The sequence below is a fragment of the Sorex araneus genome, chromosome 3 (genome assembly GCF_027595985.1).
Source record: "Sorex araneus isolate mSorAra2 chromosome 3, mSorAra2.pri, whole genome shotgun sequence".
In the NCBI taxonomy this organism is placed as follows: domain Eukaryota; kingdom Metazoa; phylum Chordata; class Mammalia; order Eulipotyphla; family Soricidae; genus Sorex; species Sorex araneus.
The window spans coordinates 224609449-224630516 of NC_073304.1; the positions used below are offsets into that span (position 1 = coordinate 224609449).

The 21068-nt window shown below is 51.0% G+C and overlaps 1 protein-coding gene across 2 annotated transcripts in view; it reads left to right on the forward strand.

The window, feature by feature from the left end:
• MYL4 (myosin light chain 4) overlaps nt 1-19842 on the forward strand; it is a 34702-nt gene extending 14860 nt beyond the window's left edge. The window contains exons 2-9 of one of the 2 annotated variants that reach the window (XM_055130669.1): nt 5463-5605; nt 9381-9520; nt 13761-13788; nt 16451-16600; nt 17623-17796; nt 18332-18409; nt 18880-18924; nt 19717-19842. In XM_055130669.1, the coding sequence (XP_054986644.1) occupies nt 9410-9520; nt 13761-13788; nt 16451-16600; nt 17623-17796; nt 18332-18409; nt 18880-18908 (570 nt within the window). In that variant the 5' untranslated portion in view covers nt 5463-5605; nt 9381-9409 and the 3' untranslated portion in view covers nt 18909-18924; nt 19717-19842. Of the gene's footprint in view, nt 1-5462; nt 5606-9331; nt 9521-13760; nt 13789-16450; nt 16601-17622; nt 17797-18331; nt 18410-18879; nt 18925-19716 lie in introns of those variants that run through there. The other variant, XM_055130670.1, reaches the window with a different exon arrangement.
• The last annotated feature ends 1226 nt before the right edge of the window (nt 19843-21068 follow it).

The following is a 21068-nucleotide window of genomic DNA, read 5'->3' on the forward strand; positions in this document are numbered from 1 at the left end:
CATTTTTCATACAAAAAGGACATTGCTTTATTTTTTTTTTATTTTTTTTTTTTTTTTGCTTTTTGGGTCATACCTGGCAATGCACAGGGGTTACTCCTGGCTCTACACTCAGGAATCACTCCTGGCGGTGCTCAGGGGACCATATGGGATGCTGGGATTCGAACCCGGGTCGGTCGCGTTCGGGTCGGTCGCGTGCAAGGCAAACGCCTTACCCTCTGTGCTATCACTCCAGCCCCAAAGGACATTGCTTTAAACTAAACTATTCAAAAGACATAAAGAAAGACAATATTTCACTCATACATATAAAATCATAGATTTCTGAGAGGAATCTGACCATACAAGTTAACAGAGTCTGATTAGGGGGAAAAGGTGATAGACCGGTTGGGGAAGAAAGCATGGAGAGGAGTTTACAGATGACCACAGTGGAATAGAAGTGCCTTGGGAGCACTGTGATAAACCTAAGCTTCCTGTGGCAAGGGGAACAGGACATACCAATGTTGTCTTAAAATGTTTAGAGATTATTACCAGATAAACCTAAACTCTTTGTGGCAAGGGAGAAAGGACAAACCAATGATATCCTACACCACCACCCCCGCCCTTTTTTGGTTTTGTTTTACTTGGGGGCCACACCTGGTATGCTCAGGGCTTACTCCTGTCTCTGCACTCAGGAAGAAATCATTCATGGGGACTATATGGGATGCCTGGGACCTAACCTAGGTTGGCCATGTGCAAGGCAAGCATCTTTACCTGCTGTACTATTGCTCCGTGGGTAAGGCATTTGCCTTGCACACTGCTCACCTCGGTTTGATTCCTCCATCCCTCTCGGAGAGCCCGGCAAACTGCCGAGAGTATCTCGCCTGCACGGCAGAGCCTGGCAAGCTACCCATGGCGTATTTGATATGCCAAAAACAGTAACAACAAGTCTCACAATGGATACGTTACTGGTGCCCGCTCAAGCAAATCGATGAGCAATGGGATGACAGTGACATTGATAGTGACTATTGCTCTAGCCCTGAAAAAACCCTTTTGTTTGTATACTTGCATTCTCAATACCAGTAAACTCCTTGGGGCCAGGAAATTGCCTTATTTAGTTTTTGTTTGTTTGTTTTGTTTTTGAGCCACACCCAGGGATGCTTAGAGATTACTCCTGGCTTTGAACTCAAATTACTCCTAGCAGTACTCAGGGAATCATATGGGGTATTGGGGATTGAACCCTAGTCAACCATGTGCGTGGCAAGTACCCCACTCACTACACTATTACTTTAGCCCAGGAATTACCTTATTTGTCTTAGTGATAGTACCTTCTCAAAAGTATTGAGTGAATCAATAAATGAGAGTAATTTTGATAAAGAGGCAGGTCAGGGACAAAACTTGGTATGATGCATAAAGCTGAAAAGGTCTGACAACAAGATGTGAGTCACAGAGGAGTTGATGTAAAGCCAAGGAGGAAGTCAGAATCCTAGAAGTAAAATAAGTTGGTGGAAAGGGAACCTAGGAAAGAACCACATTAAGCATTAAAATCAAATCCCCAGGGTCAAAGAGATAGTGTAGTGGGTAGGACACTTGCTTTTCGCACATGTGATTCTATTTGATTCCCAGAACTGCATCTGGTCCACTGCCTACCACCAGAATTGATCCCTGAGTAGTCAGGAATAAACCCTGAGCACAGGTGAAAGTGACCCAATGTACCCCTCCCCAGCCCCGCCCCCCAAACAAGTATGTGGTCTAAGGCTGAGAAAAAAAGTGCTGTTAACTGTGTGTCCTTTCTCCCCCTTTTTGTTTCTGTTTGGAGGCACGCAGCACTACTCCAGGACTATTCCTGACTGTTCAGGAGTGACCTCTGATGATGCTCAGGAGATCTATGGCGGAAGCGAAATATATCTAGAAAACACTTTAACCTTTAAACTATCTTTCTGGCCTCTATGTCCTTCATTTTGTTTGCTTATTTTGTTTAGGGGCCATTCTTAGCAATGTTCAGTTACTACTCCTGACTCGCTGCTTGGGGTAGCTTCTGGGGCACTCAGGGATCATATGGTGCTGAGAATAGAACCTGGGCCTGGCACTCTTACAGAGATTAAGGCGTTTGTCTTGCAATGGGTGACCCAGGTTCAAAAACTAGTACCTCATATGGCTCCCTGAGGGCCAGGAGTGATCCCTGAGCACAGAAAAAGTAGAAAGCACTAGCTGCGTTACAAGTAGGCTCTTCTTTTCCTTAGAACTTTGTCTTATAGCACAGCGGGAGTGGGGGGGGGGCGTTTGCCTTGCACAAGGCCGACCTGGGTTCAATTCCTCCGTCCCTCTCGGAGAGCCCGGCAAGCTACCGAAAGTATCCCACCCGTACGGCAGAGCCTGGCAAGCTACCCGTGGTGTATTCGATATCCCAAAAACAGTAATAACAAGTTTCACAATGGAGACCTTACTGGTACCCGCTAGAGCAAATCAATGAACAACAGGACGGGATGACAGTGCTACAGTGCTACTGTTAGTGAAATGATATGCAGATATTTTTGTTTATGTGAATGTTATTGTATTTCTGTCAAATACCTTGCGTTTAAGTGCTACACACTCTTTTATGAGGTACATTTTTGTCTTTATTGAGATAAAACATAGTTACATATGTTTTACATAGATAAATAGTTACAAAGTTGTTCGTGATTGAGGGTTTCTTTTCTTTTTTTGGCTCTTTGAGTCACACCTGGTGATGCTCAGGAGTTACTCTGGCTCTGCACTCAGGAGTTACTCCTGGAGGTGCTCAGGGTACCACACGGGATGCCAGGGATCAAACCCGGATTGGCTCTGTGCAAGGCAAATGCCCTACCCACTGTATTTTCACTCTGGCCCCATGTTTCAGTCTTGCAATATTCTAAGACCCATTTCTTCACAAGTGTACATTTCCTACCCCAGTTTCCCTTCCCATATCCCTCGTCTCCAGCCTGCTTCTATGTAGGCACATATTTTTAGTAGGATGGGACTCCCAAGCAGTGCTCAGGGGTCCCTATGGGTGATTTTTGCCAATCTGGTTAGTAGTTCACTGTGAGAGCCTGAGGGTGTGGTACTTTCATTGTCTTTGTCACCCAGGCAATGCTTGACCATGCAAGACTATACCAGGTGATGCTTGTAGATCTGTGGTATTAGGGGTGGGACTGGGGTCCACCACATGGAAGACATGTGCTGTCTCTCTGGCCCAGAAATCTTTGTCCTTATTTGTGGTGCTCACATATATGCTTGCTGGGGCTTGCATACCTGGCCATGGTGCTTGACTAGTTTGAGCTTCTATGCTTGCTAGGGCGTACACAGTTGTGATGCTTGCACACAGCAGGTCGTGGTGGAGCAAAATCACACACTGTTGCCGTGCTGGAGTCCCAAAGACCAGAACTACTGGGACCTGCTCAGTGTACGTGGGCAGCGCCAGGGATTTAACTTTCAGTCTCATACTAGCAAGGCGGGCACTTTTGTCACTGAGTCCTTCTCAGCCTCCTCAGTTTTTTTGGATTTTTTTTCTTCAGGTGTTATGCTGGTGATATTTTCTTTGATTTCTGTTTTCTGGCTTTGTGTTTAGGGACAACACCTGACAATGTTCATGGCTTACTTCCTGAGTAGTCCTGTGCTTGGGGGGTCACTCTTAGTGGTCTTAGGGGCCCATGGTGCTGGAGACAAACCCTCCTGCATGCACAGCATCTGCTTAACCTGTTGAGCTATCTTTCCAGCGCCTTCTTTAATTTCCTTTAGCATATATACTAGGCTCCCCTTTCTGTTTTTATCGCCATTGTTATTGTAATGATCGGGGCTCACACTTTAGTTGCAAAGCTTGCACATATATTGTCTGGAACTCAGACTCTCTTAGTCTGAGTTTTGTGGCTGTTTTGTGGCCCAGGGGTTCCCAGGCTGCAGAGCTGCATGGGTTGGACTCAGTTCATGTGGACAGCACTGGGATGAAGCTCAGGGCCTCACCTGAGCTGTGCTCCAGCCCCCCATTCTAAGCTGCTTTTAAAATTCTAGTATGGGCCTGGAGCAAGTGGCCAACTCAGATTCAATCCCCAGCATTCCAATCCCCAGCACCACCAGGAGTGATTTCTGAGTATAAAGTTAGTACAAAGCCCGGAGCAATCCTTGAGAGCACCACCAGGTGTGATCAAAGGAAAAAAAGAAAAACAACCCCCAAACTGTTTGCTGTCATATTTACTGTCATATTTCCAGGTGAAGTTCAACCTATAATCAGGGACGCAATATCTTTTTGAATTTGTGCCTCTCCTCTTCTCTCTTGTTATTTTGCCTGTGGGTGCACATGTTGCTCTGTCAAACAGTGCATACCAGTGCCACTGAGTTTGCTGATAAGCCCTAAGACTGACTCCCAAACTCCTAAGTCAGTTGGTGTCAACCTCCTAGAGTGACACCCACCCAGGGAGAAGCAGCCACAGGGAGGCACTTCTTAGATTGTCACTCACTGAACTGAGAGTTTATTATTTATTTATTTATTGCTAAATTGCTTAGAGATGAGGGGAATAAAACTGCCCTTCCAAGTTCAGTCGCCCCTTCCTCTTTCTCTCAGCTTCCCACAAGCACAGTAAACGGGCTGTGCCCTGGAGTGCCCTTTCCCACCACCCAGGTCAGACTGCCATCACATGGGTGGGAGCACTGCTGATTCTAAGACAGTGGAGGCCGGTGAGAGAGATCAGCACCCCAGGGCTGCTCCTCTAGGTTACCCCAAGCTGTGCCTGGCTACCTCCCCACAACCAAGACTACACTCACTCATCCCAAAAAAGGCCCTCCCCTCCCCCTGGGCTTTCTCACACTGTTCTCCATTTCCTGGTGTTTTTCCTCTTCATTATTCTGTCAAGTTTGATCTTGGGAGAGGGAACAACAGTCCCATGGGTTCAGTCAGGATCCAAGCTTGAGAATCACGAGTGCTTGTTCTGCATGAGGCACTCTTCCAAGTGCAGTGTCGCTATGAACCGATTTACTTCTCACAACCATCCTCTGAAGTTATGTTAGCTCCCTATTTTGCTGATGGAAAAACTAAGGCATAGCAAAGTTAACTAGGTAGGCCCAGGAATGAACCTAATAAGGACCAGAGCTCAGGTATTCTGGGTCCATTGTGGGTCCTCTAACCTCATCCTTGAAACAGCTGGATCTGCCTAGACCCCACTGTGGGGACAGATGAAGGGAATTGTTCTCTAGGGCTTGGTCCCTTGCTGTCTATGAAAAGGGGAAGGAGGGCAATGAGGACAAAGGCATCTGCAGCTAGGCCTGTTGTCAGTGACATCTGGTCTATGCAGAGGACTTGTGGCTCTCTTGGGCAGGACACAGACCCTGCAAGCTTAGAGGGGAAGAGAGGAAGTGGGAGCTTGTGCCTAGGCCCAGCACCAAATATGGGCAGAGGTCAGTTCTCTGCCCTGTGTGGGTCTCTGAATTTGACAAGTGGTATAAACCAGTTGTATGAAATTCTGTCCTGTGTTTTCCAGCTCCTGAGTTAGAAGTTCCTCTGGGGCTCATGTGCGTGGGCACGAGCAATTCTGGGATTGCACAGCCGCCCCCAGAGGTGGTTGTTGGGCTTCCAGCACCTGCTTTGTCCGGATCTTTGCAGTCTCTTCTTCCCTTTGCTCCGGTAGGTGCCCAGGGACTGGAGAGGAAGACCTTGTCCTAGCCCTGTGAAGGTTGCTCTGGTGGGACGAGATCTGCCAGTCAAAGCCCGTGACCATGGACGTGAAGGATAGACCCCAAGGAAGCGAAACATCTGACCTCACTCACTGGGCTCATGAGTTTCAGTAATAACAAGTCAAAGACAAGCACATGCTGTCTAGGAAACCACAGCTCTCTGCTACTCATTGCTGTGATTCCCCCTTGACATCCCCCTCCCCCCCCACATCAATGGCAGAATCAAACTCACACGTGCAAGGCAGGTATGCTCTATCATTGGGACACATTCATGGCCCTCTGCTAGTCCTGAAGTGCCAGACACTTTCTAAAAGGTGGGGTAGCTTAAACAAAAATGAATGGACTAAAGAGCACCTCCTCCCCTTCTGGGGTGCCTGAGGCCTAAGGTTTCAGGTCACTGGGCTCCTCATCTGAGTTCTGGATGACAGATCTACCACCAGGCCCAGGGGACTGCTCCCTGCTTTCAGAACCACAGACATTTCAGCCAGGGCAAAAAGCTTCTGCCATCTTCCTCGCCCATTCCAGTTCACCTCTCCCTCACTCCTGAGCCCACACCTGACTTTCCACATTCCCCACTGCCACGTCTCTTGTGCCTCTGTCATAGGGGTCCCCTCTCCTACATTTACTCTTGGGAAAACCTCAACATTCCCCCTGCTTCATCTGTCTGAGAAAAAACAAAGTGAAATTCATTATCTGTGGCTTTCCTAAGAGCTAGAGATGGTATATGGGGCCTAACTCACCCCAGTCCATACAGATGTGACAACTGGAGAGGAAAATGGTCCTGGTTAAAGGTCCTGAGGGCGCTGTGCTGAGCTCTCTGAACCCCACACACTCTGGTGTTTGCAGATGACCCTCAGTCCCACACAGCTCTCCCAGCTTCCTGACTCCTTAGCTCTTCCCAAACAGCCAGGATAGCTGCTTCTCTTCAGAATTAACAAAGAAAAAAGAGCAAGGAGAGAAAGAAAAATGAAAGCCGATGGCAGAATTTTTGAAGGTTCTTCTTTCTCAAAAGACCAAAATAGCTTGCATTTCAGCTGGGTGGGGACATATCAGCACATCTCATCCAGTGGTTATTTTAAACCTTTGAGCCGTGGAGGATCTTTCTTGGGAGATGATCACCGGGTGCTCAGCATATCAGGCACACGGGAGTGGTGTTGACTGAAGGGTCTGGGCTGCCTGTGTCCCTTACACCGGCCAGCGGCAAGTCAGGGGAGCCTTGGGTGTCTCTGCACATGCTTTGAGTGCTCTTGACTATCTCTTTAGAGATACATGTGCGGAAAACCTGCAGAGAGGGGCAGTGGCTGGCCAAGTCAGGACTGGTGCCTGGGTCTTCCAGACTCTGGCCTGCAGCGTTGCCGTCTTTGAGTATCTGAGCAAACTCCACAAGGCTACCTACTTCAGGAAAAGGGAGGGTGGGAGTCGAGAGCAGGGAGAGGCTGGGCTTCCTCTTTCCTTATGTCCCCTGCAACCTGACCCTTCATGCTTCTAAGGACTGAGATAGGAGGGAACTGTAAGGGATCAGAGAAGGGCTTGAGCAGAGGCACATGGAGCAGGCACCAAGAGAAGAGAGGAAGTGAGACAGAAGAGAAAAGAGGAAAGGGGAAGATTGAAGGAACTGCCAGCCCTGCCCAGGACCAGACAGGATGAGTGCTCTGTGGCCCCTCAAGCCAGACCTGGCCCCCTTTCCTGTGTGGGTTTCCTTGCAAGACTTCTCTGCCCACCAGGAGGGAGAGAGGGGACAGAACAGAGCAGGGGACAGATTGTTTTAAGGACCTGCACACAGGCAGCCAGAGCAAGTGGGCTCAGCTCTGCCTGTAGTTAACACCAGATATCCGCTTAAATAAAAGTCTCCCCAGGCCCTAGGCTCCTTGAGTGTAATGAGGTGGGACTTGATCACCTTCTAGTGCCCCGTGGACTCTGACCGAGCCTGGCATGAGATCAGGAGCTAAGGAGACAAAGCCGGTGCTGTCAGGCACTCATACTCCAGGCTGAGAAAGCAGGACTGGAAGGGCAGGACTCTGCCATTTCTGATGTATTCCTGTTTGTTCCTTTGAACTACAGAGTTCAGGAATCTCAAGATTCAGCTCAAAGTAATTCTGCGCAATGGATATGTTATTTTGCTGTTGTTTTCCAGACCATTTAATTGGCTTTCAGTACTGTTTTTTCATACGAAAACAGTACACGCCTATTTAAAAATTTTCCATTAGCAGAGGAAGTGAGAAAAATGCCATCCCTGCCAATTGCTGTCATCCTCCCCTGCTCACCACCTTGATCTCCGGGGCTATCTCCTGTTTGTATTTTAGTGTGGATTATTCCTGACCTTTCTGATAAACACATAAACTTTTATGTCTCTATTCCCATAAATGGTGCAATAATGTTAATTATTCATACATAAGCTTTCGAATCAGACAGCCAAAGTTCTAACTGCAGCTCACATTTAATTAACTAAGTGACATTGGTACTAGATTACTCTTAGTCTCAAATTCCCCAGGTATAAAATGGGGGTGATAATCACATTTACCTTATAGGATTGGGGTAAAAATGTAATTAAAAAGTCTCTATGAGGATCCAGAAATATAGTCCAAAGAGTGTGAAAATGTGTTTTGCATGTGGGGGACCAAGGTTTTATTTCCAGCAATGAGCATTCCCAGATCACTGCCAAGAGTGACCCCTGACCACCTCCAGATGTGGTTCCCAAACCAGACAAGAGTCTATATGGGTAGTTCTTTGGGTGAGAGAGTTCTTTCCTCTGGTTGCACTCAGCTGTGGTTAGGGCTTACTGTACGCTCAAGGGCCAACTCTGGTGGTACATGGGGGATCATATGCAGTTCAAGGGATCAAATGAGCCACCCACATGCAAGGCAAACACCTTATTCTGAACCATCCCTCCCTATGAATAGCTCTTACTAGCATTTTGTGCACAGTAAACACTGTGGGAACACACACACACACACACACACACACACACGAGTCCACAGAGCACAGAATTTTTGAGGAGCAGTAAAATCAGCTCAGACTTTCTGACTCCCAACTCCCACCAACTTTCACTCACACCTGTTTCTCCATGAAGTGCTGAGTAGGTGAGGGTGGTAGGTCAGGGATTTGGGGTCTGTGGGCTTCCTGGAGTGCCCGCTCTGGAAGATGAGGGTCTTGTCCTGTGGGTTGGGACAGTGTGGGTGGCCAGACCAGCTGTTGCTTCCGAGCTCCAGGCCGGAGAGTTGAGCCTCAGGGCAGAGCATGGCCCCACAGTGGCTCTGAGAGTAGAGGACCTTGGCGCAATGGAATGTGCAGTGGGCTGCCTCTGCTCAGGAGGGGCTAAAAAAAGCCTCCTCCCCCCCGCGCATTGTGTGAGGGTTATCAACTGCTCAAAGCTCATCTCTCTGGCTGCACGCTGACAGTTTGGAGAGGGTCTGTTCTCCTGGCCCCTCTGGGTTTCCACCAATCGTCAGGAAGGAGCCAGCCTGTCTCCGAGGTGGAGGCTGAGAGGGGTGTGAGGTGTGGGGGGAGGCGGGCTGGTAGCCCCAAACCTGGTGACAATATATAGTTGTCATCTGTACCCTGTTGGTGTTTTTTTTCCCTTTTATAGTCAGAGACGGTCGCTCTTGCTCTCACCCTGTCCCCGATAGGGGTGGGGGTGGGGGGTTCCTATCCAGGATAAAAGGAGAGGAGGTGACCCAGACTTTGGTCTCCTCTCTCACAAGTTGACTCTGGGGGTTTCCTCCTAGGTCTGCCCTGCACCCCACCCAGACGCAGCATGGCGCCCAAGAAGCCAGAGCCTAAGAAGGAAGCGGCCAAGGCGGCCCCAGCTCCGGCCCCTGCTCCTGAGCCACCCAAGGAACCTGCCTTTGATCCCAAAAGTGTGAAGGTGAGTGAGCCTCAGCCACAGGGAGCGGGGATGGTGCTCATTCAGAATCCAGAGGGCCCTGGAGCCGAGTGACCCACTTCCCAGAGGCGGTGCCAGGCTGCAGCTCTGGCGCCCAGCTCACAGTCCCACAGGGTGGTGGAGCAGGCGTCAGGGCCACTGAGGCAGGGTATTGACCTTTCCCCTCTGAGGAAGCCCTACTCTGCCCCCCTAACTACGCCCAGCAGAGTTGGGAATGGGAGCAAGATGTGATGGATTAGGCATCCAGCCTTTCCTAAGGTGGGGGCCCCCTCCCCCAGGTAGAGCGGACCTTTCCTCAGAGATCAGTGGTTTTTTGGAGAAGTGACCGAGACATCTGCCTGTGGAACTGGAATGAGGAGCAGAGCAGGGAAGGGCCATGAGGCTACCCTGTGCAGCTGTGAAGGGCTCTCATGGAGGCCCTGGCTGTGGGAGGCCCGGGAGGGCGGCTGTAGGGAGCAAAGTGAGACAACCCTGTTCTTTCTCTTCCCTTTGAAATTCATTTCTGGGCTGGAGTGATAGTACAATGGGTAGGGTGTTTGCCTTGCATGTGGCCAACCCGGGTTCAATTCCCGGCATCCCATATGGTCCCCCCATGGACCACTAAGAGTAATTCCTGAGTGCAGAGCCAGGAGTAACCCCTGAGCATCACCAGGTGTGAACCTCCTCTCCAGAAAAAGTTAAAAAAACTTCATTTCCCCCTTCCATTTCTGTCACCCTCATGGCTGTGAGGGCCAGGGGCCCTCACATGTCTGGCTGTGATGTGCGTGCATTTCAGCTGTGCTGCTTGCTGGTGTTGCACATCAGACTGCAGTGTTTACACGCTGGGCTGCAGTGTTCCACAGCATTGTGCCTCCTGAGCTGCGGTGCTAGGGCTGTGTTCCCTCTGTGTGTGTGTCTGTGTGTATGTCTGTTGTATATGTGTGTGTGGGGGGGATGCACAGGGATCAAAATCAGCACCTCACAATGCAAAGCATCTCTACCACAGAGCTACATCACTGATCCTTAAGGGATTTCACTATTTAGTTATTTTTAATTTATTTTTTGTAATGAATCCTCGTGAGGTGCAGTTACAGACTTACAAACTTTTGTGGTTACGTTCCCCTCTGAGTCAGACAATGCTCAATACCCATTCCTCCACCAGTGCTCATTCTCCACCACCAATGATCCCAGTGTACCTCCCCCCACCCCCACTTCATCCCCCCCACCCCACACCACCCCACTTCTGTGGCTCTCTCTTTCATTTTGTTTGTTGTGGTTTGTTTGAGTGGCCATCATGTTCAGTCTATAGTCTATTTTCAGAATGCATCTCCCATCCTGAGCGGGCCCTCCAAGGGATTGCACTATTTATTTTTTATTTTTGTTTTGTGTCCTTACCCTGTGGTGGTTGGGGGTCTACTTCCAGTTCCGTGTTCAGGGGTCAATCCCAGTGGTGCTGAGAATCAAAATCAGGACTCCACATGTAAAGTATGCACACAGCCCTTGCATGATCTCTGCAGTCCAGGGGTAACTCTGGCACTTGTGCACTTTCTGGTTGACATGCTCGCTGGGGCTCACTGTTGTGTTCGTGTGGGTGCTCACCAGAATCCGTACTTCCTGGCCATGGTGGGCACGCAGACAGCAGAGCTGCCAAGTTTAAGCAGCTGCCTCACCAAGATCATACTCTCTGTGTGTGGTGGCACCAGGATTCATGGCCTTACACTGCCAAGGGACGGTGTTCTAAGTCACTAAACTATCCCCGGAGCCCCCATTCTTTTCTTCCTAAACCCAGATGGGCCCCTCCTGTGGCCTCAGCCTGGGCTGCTATCTGGAGTATGCAGAGGACTGGGCTGTTCCTGCTGAGATCATCACCCCTAACCTGCAAGTGAGCTAGGCACAGTTCGCTCTGCTGTCATCCCTGTTCCCTCTCTGCCCCATGACAGAGGAAGTTTCTTCTTCTCAGAGCTGCTCTAGGCCCTGGATGCTGACTCAGTCATTTCAGGTCTCCCAGCCATCTGGCCCAGTAGCTAAAGGAATGGAACCGGAAAGGGAAGGGGCAGGAAAGGCAGAGCTCAGTGGTCTCTGGAGCACAGGCCATTCTAAGGCTTGGCATCAGATTCTAAGAGGTCAGTGGCTACTGTTTTGGAGAGCTATTAATAACAGGTTGGGAGTAGTGGGTCTCTGGGGATATCAAGTGTAGAGTAGGGCTGGAGCGGGGAGGAATCAGATCAAAATAAGAGCATAGTACCAGGATCTCTGACAAGTAGGCTGGAAAGCTAATGTCAGTGTTCTAGTCGCTTTATCCTTCTTGGCCCTTCAGGCTTTGTCCCAGCACCCACATTCATACAATCAGCAACAGGACCAGGGACCCTGGGTCCATCTGTGGCTCCCTTCAGGGATAGGGAGTGTATAAAGCTCTTTGGGCATGTAAGACCTTGGATATAGCTGAAGGAAGAACCTGTCTTGGAAAGCCCAACTCCCCCACCTCGAGTTCTGATCTGTCCTGGTTAAAGTCCTCCACTAGAGGGATAGGAGTCGCTGTTTCAGGTCAGGAGAAAGCCTTCCCCTTTATTCCCCTTCTCCCCTGATTTTACACTCCTGGTTGCAATCTTCTTGCACATCCACCTGGAGTTTCTGAAATGGAATTGTTGCAGTTTCATTAAAGTGGAAACAAAATCAGGCATCCCTTTGGATGACCATTAAATAGAGCAAAAGTGGGCTGGGGGGTTAGTACAAAGGCATTTAGTAAGAATAGTTAGGCAGTTCACCTAGCATGCAGCTGTAGCTGCGACCCTGGTTCAAATCCTGGTGTCACAGATAGTTCCACTGCCAGGCATAGCCCTTGAGCACAGGTAAAACAAAACAAAAGTAAACTGAAGCCCAATATATTCTGAGGGTTGTGTATATATATACTTGTATGTATATATATATATACACATTTGTATATATATACACATACACTTGAGAAGTCATACTGGCTGAGTGCCAGGGTGCCAGGGGTTGAATCTGGGGGCTCCCACATGTAAAGCATGAGCTCCATTGAACCATCTCCCCTGTCCCTGATGTTATATGTTTGTGCTAATTTCTCTCATGCATTGGTTCCTCGGGCTCAAAGCATTACAAAGCAAGGCACACTGCAACTTTTTCCTCCGAGAGTTCATGCCGGTCACCCTTTGCCCCATTTATGGAAATGTGGTGACTTTCTCAAAGGTGGTGGTTTCCCACTTTTGGCAAAGTGGGCATATGCCATTTCTGGCGATAGTGGGTTCCCTTTCCAACCTGGGGTAACCCCTCTTAGGCTCTCCTAGCTCAGTCCAGGAGCCAGGGGTCCCGATAATGGTCAGCCTGGGATGGCACAGCAGCCAGACTGGGACTAGTAATGAAGCCACATGAAGGGGACATGCCCTATGGGTGCGTCCCCAGTGAAGGGGGGACCAGGGTGGTAGGAAATAAGGATGATGAAGATCCTAAATTAAAATGGTGACTCATGCCTCTTCTTTGTCACTCATTCTCGGAGCTTCCTTCGACTGTATTACACATTGGGAGGGGATCCTAAATTTATTCTGTTGCTCACAAATATTTTTTTGAATGCTCACTTTGTGCCAAGCATTTCACTAACAATGATAAGAGCTTTCTGTCTGCGGGAACACCGGCTTCAGGGAGTCAGGGAACACTTAGGCGGGGCTGGAAACTGGTTAGAACTCCAGGAGGGCCCACACTAATGACCTTGCTGGCCCAGAGAATAGGGTGAGGAAACACTTCTCTGAAGGCACTTGATTTTTTTTGTTTGTTTTTGGCCACACCCGATAATGCTCAGGGGTTTCTCCTGGTTTTTTAACAAGGAATTATTCCTGGTGGTGCCTGGGTGACCATATGGGATGCCAGGAATCCAACCCAGGTTTGCCACATGCAAGGTAAGGGCCTAACCACTGTACTATCACTATAGCACCTTAAAAAAATTATTTTTTGAAGGCACTGGGTTTAAAGTTAGCATTAGGAGCCAAATAGAGAGCACGAGGTGAAGGCTCTTACCTTACATGTGGCCAACCCTGGTTCAATCCTTGGGACTTGCATATGGTTCCCATTTGTGGTTCAGTCATCAGGAGACTGGGGGTTCACACCTAGCCTGTTGTCTCCTTCCTAAGGGCTGCTGAAGGGGAACCCCCTCCACTGGAGGTCACTTCTGCTTCTCTCAGGAAGCCTTTAGCAGGAGCAGCCCTCATGCCTCTGTGTTCCCTCCCCACAGATAGACTTCACCGCGGACCAGATTGAAGGTGAGTCCTGTCAACTGCACACCCTCCCCCTCCCCACCACGTGCACCTTCTCCCCTGTTTGCCTGAGCTTTCCTGAAGGAGGAGGAGCAAGAGGAGGAGCAGTTGTCATGACTGAGGTACTAAGTAGCAGTCGTGGTTATCCTATATTTGCCATCACTGTATCACTGTCATTCCACTGCTCATTGATTTGCTTGAGCAGGCACCAGTAACATCTCCATTGTGAGACTTGTTACTATTTTTGGCATATCGAATACGCCACGGGTAACTTGCCAGGCTCTGCCATGTGGGTGGGATACTCTCAGTAGCTTGTCGGCTCTCTGAGAGGGACGAAGGAATCAAACCTGGTTCAGCCGCAGCAAGGCAAACGCCCTACCCCCTGTGCTATGGCTCCAGTCCATATTTGCTGTAGGCATTTAATTTGCTTGCATTCACCCACTATGTGTCATCACTTACATACTCACTGCTGCTCCTAGTTTGGGTTGAGGGACCGAGTAACTTCTTTTGATCACACCTTGGTTTTATTACTTCTGAGAAACTCATTGCCAGGTACTCCCCACCCTGCTACATCTACCTACCTACCACAGGAGCTTACTAGGCTCTTCCAAAGTTCAGAAATAGGCAAAATAATCTTTGGTGACAAAACAGAACAGAGGTCTCATTCCCCTGACCCCGAAAGAGCCTCCAGTCGTTGGGAAAAATGAGTAAGGAGAGGCTCCTAAAATCTCAGGGCTGGGACGAATGGAGACGTTACTGGTGCTCACTTGAGCAAATCGATGAACAATGGGATGACAGTGATACAGTGATACAGTGATTATTGAGTCACCAAGAGATAAACCATTACAAAGCTGTTCATGATTGGGTTTCAGTCACATAGTGTTCCAAAACCCCTCCCTCCACCAGTGCACATTTCCCATTACCAATATTCCCAGTTTTCCTCCCACAATCCCCTACCTCCCCCTGGTGCCTTTTCTTAGAGGAGACCAAGGTTCCTTCCTGGAGGCCAAGTAGCTTGACCTGAGCTTACAGTTCAGTGGTAGAATTGGAATTAAACTCAGTAACGCTGACTGCACTGTTTGTGCATTAATTTTGTATATGACAATACCAAATGCACTAATATTTTTATATTCATTGTAGCACTGTAGCACTGTTATCCCGTTGCTCATCGATTTGCTCGAGCGGGCACCAGTAGTGTCTCCATTGTGAGACTTGTTGCTACTGTTTTGGCATATCGAATATGCCACGGGTAGCTTGCCAGGCTCTGTCATGCGGGCGGGATAGTCTCAGTAGCTTGTCGGGCTCTCCGAGAGGGACGGAGGAATCAAACCCGGCTTGGCCGCATGCAAGGCAAATACCCTACCTGCTGTGCTATTGCTCCAATCCTTATATTCATCATTTTATTTAATTTGAATGTAAGTTCGGTAGTATACTGTAGTAAAGAGATTTATAGAAGTTAAATATTCACTTATCAAGCCACACAGTTATGAAGCAATACAAATGGAATTTGAACTCAATTATTCAATAATGTGAAAGACATATAGTTTAATATCTTTTAAACTCACAGAAAGCCTAACCAAGAGTTGCAACTAAACCTTTCTAGAAACCCACTTTGATATGTGGAATGTTTTGTAAATAATCCATATGCAACCTGTAAAGAAATCAGTTTTTCTGAAGTCCTTTATATCATTTAAAGAGAATGAAAAATGGCTTTTCTCCTAAGTGGCTAAAGCATTCCTGTGATTAATGTTGTTAATCTACTTAGCAAACCATTTCTTTTTGGCTAGAGTAACTCCAGTGCCATTTCCCGCCATATTATCCCCAGTAATAAATTGGTTGGATCCATATTAAAGAGAATTAAGTCCCACCCTCTCCCTCCCTGAAAAGGACCCGTGATTGCCTTAATTCAGCCCTACTCCTTGCATACCAGCCCTGGTCTCGCCAGTTCTCCCCTGGCTCCAGAGTTAGGAAATTTAGTAATAACCACCACCACCATATACGTGAACTTTGTAATCCCGCCAGCCCCCGCTGGGGAGGACAGTGCCGGCCACCTTTCAGAGCGATGGAGAGCAGGGCCCTCAGAGGCTGCTAGCTTGCCCGAGGCCGGGTGTGCGGGTCAGTGCTAGGGCTGGGGTGGTCTGCCTGTCTCCACAAGTGTCACCTTGTCTGGCCGGGGAGCCCCGGGGAGTCCAGAACAGACAGCAAGGACTGGCATTAGCTGAGTGTCCGGCAGGGCTTATCTCTTTGCCAAGTGCCCATGCAGCCTGCCACCTCCTTTGACCCTCAGAGGACTGAGCTCCTGTGTGCAGACAAGACTGAGCCCCTGAGGCTGAGCCAGGAAGAGAGCCCGAGGAATGCGGACTCCCTGGCCCACGCTGTTCTCAGCTCCCTGTTACTGTCAGCGCCCAGGCATCGGGCCCACACCTGGGGCTGACCTAGGGGTCCCCTGACCCTCGGGGGTGGGGGGGACAAGTCCTAGAGACCAAGGCTGCCTCTAAAGTGTGCGAGGATGGGATGGCGGTGTTCTGGGGAAGGGCTGGGCCACGTCCTACGGGAAGCAGAAACATTTGGTCACCCGCCCTGCCCTGCTCTCCAGCCAGGGAGCGGACCAGTCCCCAGCCCCACTTTGCCGTGGCGCAGGGGCGTCAGCCGGCCCTTCTCTCTGCAGAGTTCAAGGAAGCCTTCTCCCTGTTCGACCGCACGCCGAGTGGAGAGATGAAGATCGCCTATGGGCAGTGTGGGGACGTGCTGCGCGCCCTGGGCCAGAATCCCACCAACGCTGAAGTACTGCGCATGCTGGGCAAACCCAAGCCGGAAGGTCAGGCGTCAGCGTGTTCCCCGGCCCAGGGCTGCTTGGCCTTCGAGGAAGGACCCCCAGCAAGCCCCTCACTGTCCCTCATGCTGCCTGTGTGTTGGCTCCTTCCCTCCTTCCTGCAGCTGCTGGGCTGGCGGGGCTGTGGGCAGGAAAGGGCTAGAGGAGCCTCTCCCTCAGGAGGGCTTCTTAGGGACCAAGTGCTGAGCAGGCTCCTCCCTCTCCTGGGCCATTACCCAGACATGTAGAGTTCCGTTTTCTTTTCTGTTGGTCAGTTTGGGGGTCATACCCGACAGTGCTTGGAGACCATGCATGTAGGCCATTCTACCTGCAAAGCACACAGTAGCTCTGAACCAACATGTCTGGTGAATCAAGAATTGGTCTACATCCATCATCACCTTAAAGCTTTGGACACGGTACAATGTGGTCCCATGAGCCGGGGCTTCTACAGAGGAGCTGCACATTTATAGAAAGGGTTGATTCGCGGTCAGCCCTGGCCATGTGGTCTAATAACAACATCTGAATGCAGTTTGTAAATGTGGAGAGGGCCAGTTTGGGCCACATCTGGTGTTTTTGGAGGACCGTGTGGTGCAAGGGATCAAACCTGGGCCTTGCAGCTCTGTCTCCCTGGCCCCCGTGCACAACTCAGTGCCATCGGCTTCCCTCTGTGGCCGCATGTCTGTCACCCGTCGGAAGTCTGAAATGTGAATGTCAGGTCTGGGCTGAGAGGTCCGTTGGGCCCCTTGTATCCTGCCACTTTTTCCCCTTTTGCCCTTGTCTTTTCAAGGAGTGCCTAGAGCCAGGGTACCCCTGGACCAGTGACCAGATGCCCCAACTATGAGTGGCCGCCCTTAAGTGTTGGTGTTGTGGTGGATCCCAACCCCACGGAGCTCTGTGTGTGTGTGTGTGTGTGTGTGTGTGTGTGTGTGTGTGTGGCGGGGAGGGGGGGTGGCGAGGGGGGCTCTCCCCACCCTTGACTCGCACCCCTGCTCACCTGACTCTGTTTCTTGTGCTCTGTGCTCCTGCAGAGATGAACAGCAAGATGCTGGACTTCGACACCTTCCTGCCCATCCTGCAGCACATCTCCCGCAACAAGGAGCAGGGCACGGAGGAGGACTTTGTGGAGGGGCTGCGTGTTTTCGACAAGGAGAGCAACGGCACGGTCATGGGCGCTGAGCTGCGCCATGTGCTGGCCACCCTGGGTATGCCCAGCGGGAGGCAGGCTGGGAGGTGCTGGGGCGAATGGGGGAGGAGGGTCTCTGCCCCCCCAGGGTCACAATCTAGTCCAGGCTTTATGCCCCTGGGCAGGATAACCTCCTTCAACCAGCTTTGCTCAGCAGGTTCAGCAGAGCACGGTCCCCAGGCCCATCAAGACAGATGTCCTTGGCTTTGTTTTATTGCACAGCTGGCTCTGTGCTTGGGGCTTGCTCCTGGCCCGTGCTCAGGGGACTGTGTGGCTTTGGGGCATCAGTTGTTGCCTCCTGAACTTGCTTCGTGTGCACTCAGCCCGCGGAGCTCTGTATGGCCCCTTTGCCTGTCACCGAGCCCTGGTCTGCTCACTCACTGAGGCAGAGGAAGAGGCCCCGGGCCCCCAAAGGCCTCCCTCCAAGGCTGCGGGGGGAAGCCTGGAAGGCTTCTCAGATGAGGAAGCCTTGATTGAGCCTGCAGGCCAGAGGGTGCCTGGGTTTGCCTGTGCCCCCTTTGCTGTCTGGAGTGAGTCCACTGCCCCCACCTCAGGAGAGAAGATGACCGAGGCTGAAGTGGATCAGCTGCTGGCTGGGCAAGAGGATGCCAACGGCTGCATCAACTATGAAGGTACCAGGCACCGGGGCAAGAGCGCAGGCTGGGCAGAATGGGAGGGAGCCCGGGGCCCGCAGGGGTCTGGCTCCAGCTGCACTCCGGGGCGCGCCTAAGGCATGTACTCTCTGTGCTGGGAGCGAGACCCGAGGGTAACGGAGGGGGAATGGGCATGGGAGAAACTCAGGGTACACTAGCCATGTGACCTCTATCTTGCCCCCTCTGGCCCCGTTTCCTCCTGGAATGGGGTGACACAGGTACCTTGCCCCAAGTATTGGGGAATAGCAGAGATGCTGGAGTTCTGTGTGCCCAAGCAGCGCCTCTGCCTCGTTGCTCCTGACATCATGGGAAGAGTCCCTCAGGGCAGGCCAGAGAAGGGGTGGGGGAGGGGGCGGAGGGGTTAGGTCAGTATGGGAAGGAGCGGGGAGAAGCGGTTTTAGGGGTGGAGAGGGATGGGGTGCTGCGCTGATTGGCATCTTTGTTCTCAGCCTTTGTCAAGCACATCATGTCGGGGTGAAGCGGACCCCTCCAGGGTGAGTGCAGCCTCTCTCTCCCTCCTCGTCCCTTCCGGGGCCCCACATACACCTGTGGAACCCCAATAACTGCCCTCCCTAGAGCTCTTCTATCTTGTCCAATCCCCTGGCAGGAAACTGGGCTGCGAATGGGCACCAGCGCCTCCTTTGCTCCCTCCCTGCCGACTCCTGCCACCGTGGCCCTTTGCAGCTCTCCCACCTGCGGCGAGCACTGTCACTCTTTGCTCCTCCCAGGGCCCCTCATGACAGGGCCGCTCCCATGGGCCTGAGGGCTCCTGCCAAGCTCTAGGCGACAAGGCTGTTCCCCAGGAGAGAGGGTCCGTCCGTGGCCTGGTGCCATCCTGGAGGGGTGTGGGAGGAGGGAAGCCCTTTCTGCCTGCTCATTGGTCTGGGCCTGGGCCTCAGCCTTTCCCAGGAGAGGGAGAGAGCAGCACAGGGAGACACAGCTGGGCTGGAGGCCTGGGCTTGTCCCTAGCCACGGCCCCAAGGATTTTCTTAGCCCTGAGCTCGAGCTCTAGAGAAACAGCTCTGGCAACACTGGGCTGACCTCTCCAACCCCAACTAGTCTCTGAGTTAATTTTCTTTAAAAAAAAAAAAAAGAATGAATTCATTAATCAAGTGGGTTTGCCTGTGAGCCACTGTCCCCCGAGGGCTTCTGTATCCCCAAAGAAGGAGCAGTATCTGGGGGCGGGGGAGCTGGGTAAGGCCCTATGCAGGGCCGCGAGCAGAGAGCTGGGCATGTGTACAGGGCAGAGGGTACTCAGGACCCCCCACTCCCCTCCTCACCTCCAGGGCACTAGCAGGAAGACGGACACCAGGATGACCAGGGGACACCAGGGATGCCTCAAGTGGTCCTTCCTGCTGCTGCTTTTTAAAAAACTTTGTGGTAAAACGCCCATAATATAAGAGTTCTTCTCAACCATCCTAAAGCATTCGACTTTTCAGTGTACAGAACTAGGCGTTATTCACTGTGGGCAACTGAGTCTTTCCTTCTTAGGAAGCTACTAGGCAACTCCTCCACCTCTCTCTGTGAGTCCCCTCTGTTTTCCACGAACTGCACTGTTCTCCACAGCCCCGCCAACGAAACCACGGTCATTGTCCCTTGGTGACTGGCTTGCTCACTTTGTGCAATGTCCTGAAGGCTCGCCCATGTGATAGCCCATGCCTGGGGCTCCTTCCGTTAGGATTCCACAGTGTGCACAGGCACCTCTCTCTGGGGTACAGCCCAGCTTTGAGCCTGTGGCCTTTAGGGGGTTGTACTTCTTGTTGTTGAGCCCCTGACACCTGATTTAGCCCAGCCTCTTCTGAATCTCCTACTGGCTTCTCGCTCAAACCCCAGGCACCATGCCCAGGACTCCAGCTCAGGGGGCGCACCGACTGGGAGGAGGGGAGAGTGGGGAGAGGCAAGTGGCCAATGGGGACAGACATGAAAGCTGGTGATTGGCAAGAAGGATAAAGGTGGTGTGGAATGGTTCAGGAGGCACGCACACGAGCACCAGCACTGATACTGGAGGTCAGAGGCCCATGCTCCCCCATCTGGGGGTCCCCGCACCCCTGAGATGGGGGATCCCTCTTCCCTTGCAGGAGGGCTTCTCACTTGAGAGAATCGCTGAAGTCCTAACACTGGAGTCTTCGTAGAGTTGGGAGTGAGTCCTTGGCACCAGTGACTTTCAGGCTCAGTTCTGTGGGGAAGCCTTCGGGACAAACCGAGGGAACAAGCTTCTCTGACCTCTGGCTGAGGAGGCACCTTGACTCCATGGAACACAGCCAGGACACTGATAGAAGCAGAACGTCAAATTATCAAGCTAAGGAACAGATCCTTGGGGAAAACTGATTTTGACCCATGTCACAGCTAAGAGAAGTTGAGTGAGGATCCTATATAGATTCCTATAGAAAATCTATAGAATCCTATAGATTTTTCCTTTTTCAACATGCCAAGTCTTCTTGGAGATTGTCTCGAAGTTAAGCTCTGGAGGGCCTTCTCTCATTTGGTCCCTATTATTCTGACTGTTTTTGTTTTTGTTTGCTTTTTTTTTTTTTTTACCACACCTGGCTATGCCCATGGCTTACTCCTGGCTCTGTGCTCAGGAATCACTCCTGGTGGGCTCAAGAGACCATATGGGGTACCCAGGTTGGCTGTGTAT